The sequence below is a fragment of the Mesoplodon mirus genome (genome assembly GCF_964341445.2).
Source record: "Mesoplodon mirus genome assembly, chromosome: 13".
In the NCBI taxonomy this organism is placed as follows: domain Eukaryota; kingdom Metazoa; phylum Chordata; class Mammalia; order Artiodactyla; family Ziphiidae; genus Mesoplodon; species Mesoplodon mirus.
Window position 1 is genome coordinate 85325750 of NC_138989.1, and position 10433 is coordinate 85336182.

Here is a 10433-nt window from a genome sequence, read left to right on the forward strand (position 1 = left end):
GTCTGGTACCAGTCCCCCTGCGCCCTCCAGGGACCGAGCCCTTGGAGCTACCTGCCCAGGGTCAGTGCACTTTAACTCTAGTTTCAAGTTAGGGGAAGAAGCTTTACTCGGTGCTCATGAAATGCGCTCATCCCACTGTCCCGTGGGAGGAGAGGCGTTCCCCAGCTGTGACCCTGAGTGGTGTTACTCCACGGCAGGAAGCTGACTACTAACGAGAATACCCTGCCTGGTCTTATTGAGAAATGCTTCACTATGGCAGCCGGAGCAGACTGACGCCCAGCCTGTCATGCTGACGCGTCCTAGGGTCACAGTGCCACTGCAGGGCCGAGGTGTCACCTGCCAAAGGTAACAGCGTGTGTTCACGTGGCCTCCCTTAGGTCTGCCGGCCTTGGGCACGTGCACCTGCTCCCTGCCAAAGGTGACGCCCTCCACACATGCCAGGCAAAGCCCCCGGGCTGTCACGCACGTCCTGGGCTGGCCTCCCTGGCCTCCAGCGACATCAGATGACTTCCGGGCCACTGCCCCATCCCATGTCTGTGCACGCGAGGCGCATCGTCTCTCCCTCTGCTGGCGAGTTGAACGCGTGTCTCTGAAGCAGCTTTGTTTTCCGAACGTGAATAGGTCCACTATTCCAGCCTTGTCTTCCCTCTGGGGGAACAGGGAGGGCGCAGACAGGCACCTCGTGGGGGGGTGTTTAATGTGACCAGCTGAGGGCCTTGGTGAGACCTCCTCTTCCACTTTCCTTCGAGGTCCGGGGGAATTGCTGAGACCACAGAACTGCCGCCCAATGGATCCCAAAGTAGGAAGGATGGTGAGTACACCCTCCACCGCCCAGAGTCCAGGGGAGCAGCGTGCTAGCCTTCCGCCTGCCGAACGGTGCGTGGGCCACGCCTGTGAGGCAGGTTACGGAGCGGATCCCCACCTGCACTTAGACATGTTCTCAGGTGCTGCCTGTCTCAGCCTGCGGCATTTGGGAGTAGTTTATCGGCACGCTTTGGGTGGCTGTACGTTCCAACAAATAATTCAATGGCATTATTTTCAAGCATCTTATACAGTACCTGGAAGCCAGTTCCCCTCAGTGAACGCTGGGGTCCGGGGTGCTGACACAAGGCCCCGGCAGGTGGGGTGACCTAGACGTTCAACGGCACACTTCTCCATACTCACCTTTTCTTCCCACGAAAAGCAATGTTCTTATCAAAACCACAGAGCACAACTTCCAGCAGCTGAATGCAAAAGTCCAAGTACCGCTTAGAGGGTGATGTGGAGAACTCTACACACCCAGGTACAGTGCGCTGCCCTTTCTCGCTGAACTCTGAACTCTGAACTCTGAACTCTGCTTCCTGCCCCCCCCACAAAACATTAGTGTGAATAGTTTTGAGGTGGAGGTCTAGGAATCTGCATTTTTAAAGCATGTATTTCAATAATTTTTAGTATATTCACAGATATATGTGACCATCACCACAGTTTATTTTAGGCTGTTTTCATCCCCTCACAGAGAAGTCCTGCACTCCTCAGCAGTTCCTTTCCTACTCCGCTCTCCCTGCCCCGTCCCTAAGCAACCACTCATCTACTTGTATCTCATTCAGGGCTCTCTATGGTGCAAGCAACGAGCTATTTAATACGAAGCATTTCTAAGGAAACAAAAAGAAAGGTTAATGATTAAAACAAACTACAGGGCTTCCCTGGTGGCGCAGTGGTTGAGAGTCCACCTGCCGATGCAGAGGACACGGGTTCGTGCCCCGGTCCGGGAAGATCCCACGTGCCGCGGAGCGGCTGGGCCCGTGAGCCATGGCCGCTGAGCCTGTGCGTCCGGAGCCTGTGCTCCGCAACGGGAGAGGCCACGACAGTGAGAGGCCCGCGTACCGCAAAAAAAAAAAAAAAAAAAAAAAAAAAGCAAATAAGAGAGTATTAGCGACGAGAGACTAACAGAGTGTAACTGGGTCAGATAATGGCCCCACATCCATGTCTTCCTGGAACCTCAGAATGTGGCCTTACTTGGAAGGAGGACCGTTGCAGATGTAATTAGTTAAAATCAGGTCCTCCTGTCTGGGGTGGTCCCCAAAGCCACTGCCTAGTCCTTCTTAGAAGAGGCAGGGATGCACCCAGGAGGAGGGCAGGTGAAGACAGAAACACAGGTGGCAGGGACGAGGCTGTGAGCCAGGGAGCACGAGGACTGCCAGCCACGCCCGAGGGAAGAGCAGGAAGGACCCCCCCCCAGAGCCTTTGGAGGGGCCGTGGCCCTGCTGACACCTTTGAGTTCTAACTCCAGAACTGTGAGCGTGTGAACTCCTGTTGTCCTAAGCCACCAAGCCCCGTGGCACTGGGTTCCGGCAGCTACAGGAGCGCAGGACACAGGGATTGAAGAGTTCCTGCCTGTCCTGGAAATGGCCCTCGTTCTTGACCTTTCACCTGTTGAACTTTCGTCCCCAGCTGCCCAGTAGCCCGTGGCACTGATTCAGGAGGAGGCCAAGCCTTCCCTTTATCGCTGGGACCTTGCTTCCCAGTGTTGAAGGTCATAAAGCCCCGTGTTTTGAAATCCAAACAAGTTTGTGCTGTGAACCTCAGCTTTAGAAGATAAGATTTAAAGGAGTCTCTAGGTAAAAGGCAGACGTGTCCTCCGGTGACGGCTCCGTTCGGACCGGTCCTGCCGGAGCCCTGTCCTCCTCTCCCGCCCGCCGAGGCGTCTCTGCTCCTCCCTGGTCACCCTCCTGCGGCTCTAAGTCTGGGTCTCCCTGCCCCTCGGGTCCCACTGACCTCAGCCCCGCCATCCCATTCCCCTACGCCCTCTCTTTCTGCTGCCGGAACGCCCTGAGTTCACCTCTTGTGCCCTGAGATCGTTCAGTCACTCCTACAGGTATTTTAGATTTATTCTGTTAACAGTCTTATGCAGAAATCCCTCAAAAGGGATCTAGAAGAAGGAAAAGGGGGCGGCGGCTGTGGTGTAGGCTCAGCCAGGAGCTCTGAAGATCTCAGGTTCACCGCAGGTTTGGGCTCCAGGCCGGGCCCCGCACCACTGACGCTCGGGATGGACACCCTCCCCTCGGAGCGGGAGCCCTGGGTTCCAGGTGCGGGATCAGAGCCACAGGCTCGCCTCTGAGGAGTTCACCGTCCAGCTCTAAGTGCTGACGGCGCTCTCACCGTTTCAGACCCTCTGTCCCGACTCGGTGGACGTGGCTGCCTGTCTGTGGGAGAAACAGCAGAGGGGTCTCTGCTCCGCATATTTGTCTCTGTGCTGCCGATGTTTCCAGAAGACAGAGGCTCCAGAGGCAGCGAGCCCCGGCGGTCCCTCAGGCTGAGGTCAGGAGAGGCTCAGGCCCCTGGCCAGATGGGAAGAGGTGGCCTCGCTCACTGGCAGGCCAGCTTCCTGGTCCCCGCAGCTTGTGCAGGCGGCCGGCTCCCCGCTGGCAAAGACCACAGGCGGTGGAGAAACACGGCCCCCGCCGTCAGGAGCCGGGTCTTTGGACTGACTGCCTGCCGCCCCGGATGGAGCATTCCGGAGCCCCGGGCCTCGAAGGGCCGGCCGCTGTGGGAACTGACCTCGGGCCCTTCCTGGCGGCACGTGGTGGTGCTTTGTGCCCGTTTTGGAGCCTGTGGCCCCTGCCCGCAGCCGGCTGTCGGCCATAGGGAGGGGCAGAGCCTGTTCTCAGCTCCACCTGCTCCCCAGGCTGGCGCTCAGGGCCTCCTCAGTCCCCGCTTCTGGTGACCTCTGCCCTCCGCGGCCCTGCCGAGCCTGTGCTGGCGTCCCAGCCGCCTGTATGCGGCGCGCCGGTCACTTCAGGGTCTGGGAGTGAGGCTCGGCCACTGACCCCTCCTCTCTGGGGTCAGACTCGCCCGGCAGACCCCATGAGAGCATGGTGGACACACTGCAGTTCTTGGGACATTCTGGGGCGTTCCGCTCCTTGAAACTGCCTCCTTGGCCCTGGCGTGAGTCCAGGCTGCCCTCTGAAAGCCACGCCCTCGCCAGCCTGCAGGACTGGTTAACCTCAGCAGGAACCGCTGGGCTCAGTTCAGAGCCGTCAAAGGAATGAACACAAGCCAGAAAAGCCTGTGTTTTGGTTTGGAATTTTTGTTTTTAATCCTCTCATGGTGAGATAGACTAGGCTAACAAAGCATTTTTCCTGTATTATAAAATTCATCCAAGCAGACACCAGCAGAGCGACCTCTGTAAAAGTCACACCGAACTCTAAAGGACTCGGTAAGTAGAATTCTTGGCATCCAGGTTGATGCTGGCACTAAAGTTTCTTCCGGGCGGAAAAGGGTTTGGCTGATGGGTCATTGTATGTACCCGGGGAGACTCCCTTGGCCCAGGCTGTGTGGGGTGAGAGCGCTTTCATTTTCTATTCTTTATTCTGTTCAGCATCAGAAACTAACAACCACCCAGGCTCCTTCTGAGATGCCTGCTGTTTTCGTGGCAGGAGATAGAGAAGTGTCATTGGTTGAGGCAGCCCATGGGATCTCAAGGCCGCTGTCAGCTAGGTACACGGCTCACCTAACTGTCTCCAGTAGTTGGCTGGGGCTGGGAGAGAGCAGAGTGACCACTGAGGCCTGTCCAGTGGGAGGCGAGGCTTTGAGGAAGTAAAGCTCTTTGGATTAGGGGAAGGATGGGGTGGGGGATGGTTACACCGCAGAGGTGTGGCCTGACTTTGAGAAGTCAGTAGGTCCTTACATTTAAATGTAAGTACTCAGCACAGGGGCACATGGAACATCAGTTCCCAGTCTGAGAACAACCAGCTGGAATTAACAGGAGTCTCTGGAGCAAAGGGGTTTCCCTCTGCAAGGTCCTGCAGCCCAGGCTGGGCCACCGGCCCCCCAGGAGGACACTAAGACCTGGGCTTCCGTCTCTGCTCCCTGACCCTCACCCTCACCTTGCCTTCTCCAGCGACTGCTCCTTCCTGCGAAGGCCAAGGCCAGGAATACCCTTTCTAAGTCCCCAGGGTTTTGTTGGGTGATTCGTTCAGGTCAAGCATGACTATAACCCAAGAAAACAAACAGAAGGATTAGGAACACAAGAGACTCAGGAGCAGACCGAAGGATGCCCAGGGGTCCCACCCGGATCCTAAGAGCAGGATGAGTGCCCACAGCCGGTCTCTGTGGGCCTCATGGCGAATGGAGAAGGGAGACAGATAGCGGGGGAGGGCTCTGGGGGTGAGGGGTGTGGTGGTGCAGGCCCTGTGGGCAGGACCATATCTCCAGGAACAAACCTGATGGAAGCTCAGCCCTCAGGAAGGACTCTTGGTCCTCACAATCGAGGTTTTTCCTTCCTCTCCTTTTCCTCTGGCTTCCTTTTCCTCTTCAAGTTTTCCTTTCATTTCACTGGTGAGGAGCACCAAATATTTTTTTTAATTAATTAATTTTATTTATTTTGGCTGCATTGGGTCTTCGTTGCTGCGCGCGGGCTTTCTCTAGTTGCGGCGAGCGGGGGCCACTCTTCGTTGTGGTGCGCGGGCTTCTCATTGCGGCGGCTTCTCTTGTTGCAGAGCACGGGCTTTAGGCACGCGGGCTTCAGTAGTTTTAGCACACGGGCTCAGTAGTAGTTGTGGCTCACGGGCTCTAGAACACAGGCTCAGTAGTTATGGTGCACGGGCTTAGTTGCTCTGCAGCATGTGGGATCTTCCTGGACCAGGGCTTGAACCCATGTCTTCTGCATCGGCAGGCAGATTCTTAACCACTGCGCCACCAGGGAAGCCCCCAGATAATTTTTTTTTTTTTTTGCGGTACGCGGGCCTCTCACTGTTGTGGCCTTTGCCGTTGTGGAGCACAGGCTCCGGACACGTAGGCTCAGCAGCCATGGCTCATGGGCCCAGCCGCTCCACGGCATGTGCGATCTTCCCAGACCGGGGTACAAACCCATATCCCCTGCATCGGCAGGCGGACTCTCAACCACTGCGTCACCAGGGAAGCCCCCAAATAATTTTTAATGCAAATTGAATGAATGAAAAATAAAAATAACAGTTCAAATATTAATTTAGATGGATCGGCTGCAAAAAATTTCCTCCTCCATTTGCACGAACCTCATCGTCCTGCCACTGTGGGTCTGCAGGGGCCTTTTCCTCCTGGGCCCTCGCAGCCCCTGGCTCTAGGCTCTGCCCACGGGACTTAGTTGCCCTCAGAAGGTGAATTGGGAGGCGCGGAGGAGGATGGGGGAATGTTGAACAGCTCACTGGCGCCATCTGCTGGACCAAGTGCTTCATCCACTCACGGAGGAGCATGGCTCGCTTTGACCCTGATTTTACCCTCACCTTAGCTTCCTTTATAGACATTTCTCATGCTCAGTAATATACTTATATTGTTGAATGAGTGCTTACATTTATTATTATTATTTTTATAACAACTGTATTGCAATACAATTCATTTTCCTTACAATCCACCCACTTACAGTGTGCATTGCAATTCAGTGGTTTTTAGTACATTCAGAATTGCACAATGACTGCCATAATCAACTTTAGAACATTCTCATCACTGAAAATGAATCCCCAACTCCTCAGCAGTCATGCCCCATTTTCCCCCAATCCTCCCAGCCCTAGGCAACCACCAATCTACTTTTGTCTCTTAGGATTTACCTATTCTGGACATTTCACATCATCGGACTGATCCAATGTGTAGTCTTTTGTTTCTGGTTTCTTTCACTTAACGTAATGTGTTCGGGTTCTTTCGTACTGTAGCACGTGTCAATACTTCATTTCTTTTTACGGGTAAGTCATATTCCGTTGTGTGTCTGTACCACATTCTGTTCATTCAGTCGTTCATTACTGGTCATTTGGATTGTCTCCAGCTTTGGCTATTACAGGTAATGCTGCTGTACACATGCAAGCACAAGTTGTTGTGTGGACGTATGTTTTCATTTCTCTTGGGCACACCCCTAGGAGTGGGATTGCTGGGCCGTAAGATACGCTGCGCTTAATCGTCTGAGGAGCTGCCAGGCTGTCTCCAAAGCAGCCACACCATTCTACATCCCCAGCAATAGTGCGCGAGGGTTCCAATCCCTCCACGCCCTCACCAGCTCTTGTTGGCATCTGGCATTTTGACTTTAACCATCCTGAGTGGTGTGAACTGTTGTCGCGTCGCAGTTAGATTTGCGTTTCCCTGGTGCTGACGATGTTGAGCATCTCTTCATGTGCTTGTTGTCCATTTGTATGTTTTCTTTGGAGAAATGTCTATTCAAATCTTTTGCCCATTTTTAATTGGGGTAATTTGTCTTTTCCTACTGAGTTGTAGTAGTTCTTTATATTCTAGACCCAAGTCCTCACCTTGGCTCTGTCGGTGCCTGCAACTGGAGGCCAAGGGAAGAAGCAGCCTGAACCTAAGATGTCTCTAAAGACTAAAGTCTATTTCAGAAATGAACAGCGCCAATCCAGAAGGAAGAGTTGGTTTGGAAGAAGATAATTAGTTTAGTCTGCAACCTGGAAGTCCTCCTCTCTCTGGACCCAGTTTTTCTGCTTTGCACCCAGCCTGCAGCCTGCTGTGGGAGTCTGGAGGAGACTAGGAAGGGGTCACAGGGAGAGGGGGGAGGGAGGAAATGGGGTCTTGGGTAGAGGAAGGAAGGGACCCGTCAGGGATGGAAGCAGAGAGGCCAGATTGGTGGGAGGGAAAGAGGAGAAAGCCACGGCCCGGGGGCTCCCAGGCAGAGACCGTGGCCAGCAGTGTCCACGTGATCGCCAGTCCTGCGATGTTATTCATCACAGCGTGGCTTGTAAGTTTCTTCTCAAAGTATTCTAACCTCAGGAGCGGATGGAAAGAAACCCTATAGCACTGCACAGGATTTTAGTCAGTCCTTTTCTAATGTTACATAAAGTGGTTAATCACACAAAGAAGTCTTGTTGCTGTTTTTTTTGTTGTTGTTGTTGTTTTTAATTATCTCACGTTTTTCTCTCTTATAACTATTGCGCTTAGCACCTGGGATGTAGGGAGCTGACTTAGCTTTATAGGAAGTGAACCCATAGGAAAGACTGTGTCATAGGAAATAACCGAACAACAGCATTGCTTAAATACAAGCTTGTTAACTTGGTTTCTATTTTATTAAAATTCCTTAGCGTTGCACATGAAGGGTTTGGGTGAAGATACAGCAAAAAATATATTTCCCATTCTACTACCTTGTGTTATTTTAGTTCAGAAGACTGGAATCAGCTGTGTTGGATAACATTAACTTTCTTGAAGTATCTGAAAGGTGGAAAGTCCAAAACCTGGTCCTTATTTTAAAATATCCCCCCTGTCACGTGCTCACAGGCATCATCTCTCCTTGCTTTCCTGTTGCTGCTGGACGGAGGCATGTTCTCACCGTCCTCCCCACCCACCGGGCTGCTAGAGAAGGTCTTCCAATACATCGATCTCCATCAGGATGAATTTGTACAGGTGAGAGACACGGCACGCACAAAATGCTTGGATGTGCCCTTTGGGAATCTGGGAGAATGGTTATTTGCTGGGAGATGTGGATTATTTTTTTGCCCGACAACTCCATTTAAAATGCCTGTGACTCCTCTTTGACTTAGAATGATAAATGTTGGTTAGGTTCAGGTAAGAGATCCCTTCCGGCCATTTCTTCCATAACGGGCATTCCCAGCACGTTTGGTCCAGGGCTGTCTGTTTAGCAATGACCAGCAAGCTCCGCTGGGCTCACCTTTGCTCTGGACCGTCGTCAGGTGGCCCATCCTCCCCTTCAGGGACCCTCTCCACCTGCAAAATGAGCTGAAATGCATCCTCCCCGTTCCGTCACCACCTGGCACGTCCCTCTCCTCCTGCTGGCTCTCCTGTGCCCCTGGCACGCCTGGCCCACCTCCACCGCCCGGGAACTCCCTGAGGCCGCCCTGGACCCTGGACCCTGAGCCCCCGACACCGTGTCTGGCACACAATGTGTGTTCAGTGTACATTTATTGGGTCAACCAACCCATGTCAGGAATATTACTGTGCAAACAGACGTGAATCCCCCATGATTCATACTAAAGCACAAAGCTCAGTGTCCAAGCTGCGGTGCCTAAGCTTGACCTTCATGGAATCCTTCCTTGTGTGGGCGTGTTAACTTGATGTAAGTGCCTGTTGGGACGTTGAAACCTGACTGGGGTTCACAGTGCAGGCTGGAATTCACAGCGGGGAGAGAAAAGGCATGCGGTGGGAGCATGCACCAGTGTGGGCCTTTCAGCCCAAACGCTGCTCTGTGCAGCGGCCTCAGATACTCCCAGTCCATTAAGTTTAGCGCTAACTTGGCAGCATCCGCCCTACAAATTCCAGTTTAAAAATGTAAAACACAATATTCCTTCAGATCAAATACATTTCTTTACAATAAAAATAGAAGTGCTACAACCAGGGTAGAAATCAAACTAAAATAAGTTAGGAAGTAGAGTCTAAAATCACATATATGGTTTTTTTTTTTTGTTTGTTTGTTTGTTTTTGTGGTACGCGGGCCTTTCACTGCTGTGGACTCTCCCGTTGCGGAGCACAGGCTCCGGACGCGCAGGCTCACGGGCCCAGCCGCTCCGCGGCACATGGGATCTTCCCAGACCAGGGCACGAACCCGCGTCCCCTGCATCGGCAGGCGGACTCTCAACCACTGCGCCCCCAGGGAAGCCCCACATGTGTGGTTTTTAATAAACACTGCGGCTGTCCCAGTGTAAGCAGCTCAGGTACGGACCCTGGAACGGGAAGGATTGTTCCTAATGTTGAGAATCAGCAGCGGTTACAGAGTACACGTGGGGCGAGGCTGCGGCCTGGGCCTCCCGTGTACACGTTCTCACTCCGTCCTCACCGAGAAAGACGTGTTTCCTCTTCTGTCCCCAGAGTGTGGGTTTCCTGCACAACGAGCAAGTCTCCAGTTCTCTGTGGGCCCCCCCGGTGTCCTGTGATGTGGCTCACCTCTGACACTGTCTTCCTGGAGGTAGTGTCACCCCTACCCCGATGCCGACCTCAGGTGCCAGTAGCTGGTGGTGGGTCCGCAGGTTGCCCACACTTCTGCCTGACTCGGCTACAGATCAGGGCCTCTGGTGACCCCTCCTCCGGCTCATCGTTTGCTAGAACAGCTTGCAGAACTCAGGGACACGCTTCCACACGTTTGCCCGGGACGGGAGCTTCTGTCCTGTGGGTTGCAGGGCACCCCTTCCCAGCCCGGAAGTTCTCTGAACCCCGAGCCTCAGGGATGTTCATGGAAGCTTCGTCACGTAGGCATCACCGATTCTTAGCTCCATCTCCAGCCCGCCGTCCTTACCCCGAGGTGGGGAGCTGGGGCTGGAAGTTCTGAGCGTCTGATCACGGCTCGGTCTTTCTGGTGACCGGCCCACATGCCCAGGAACCTCCAGAGTTCCTCACTAGAACAAAAGCACACTCCTTTTCACCTGGGAAATCCCAAGGGCATTAGGAGCTCTGTGTCAGGACCCAGCGTCGAAGGCCAAATATTAGAACAAGAGATGCTCCTAGTGCCTTATCGCTGAGGAAATGGTAAAAGTTTT

At 53.6% G+C, this 10433-nt stretch overlaps 1 protein-coding gene across 4 annotated transcripts in view; it reads left to right on the forward strand.

Moving 5' to 3' along the window:
* The first annotated feature begins 575 nt into the window (after nt 1-575).
* Nucleotides 576-10433, forward strand: part of CNDP1 (carnosine dipeptidase 1) — a 29681-nt gene continuing 19823 nt past the window's right edge. Inside the window, exons 1-3 of one of the 4 annotated variants that reach the window (XM_082640314.1) lie at nt 576-811; nt 1587-4195; nt 8224-8349. In XM_082640314.1, coding sequence (XP_082496440.1) covers nt 8266-8349 — 84 coding nt within the window. In that variant the 5' untranslated portion in view covers nt 576-811; nt 1587-4195; nt 8224-8265. The other 3 variants (XM_082640312.1, XM_082640313.1, XM_082640315.1) reach the window with 3 other exon arrangements.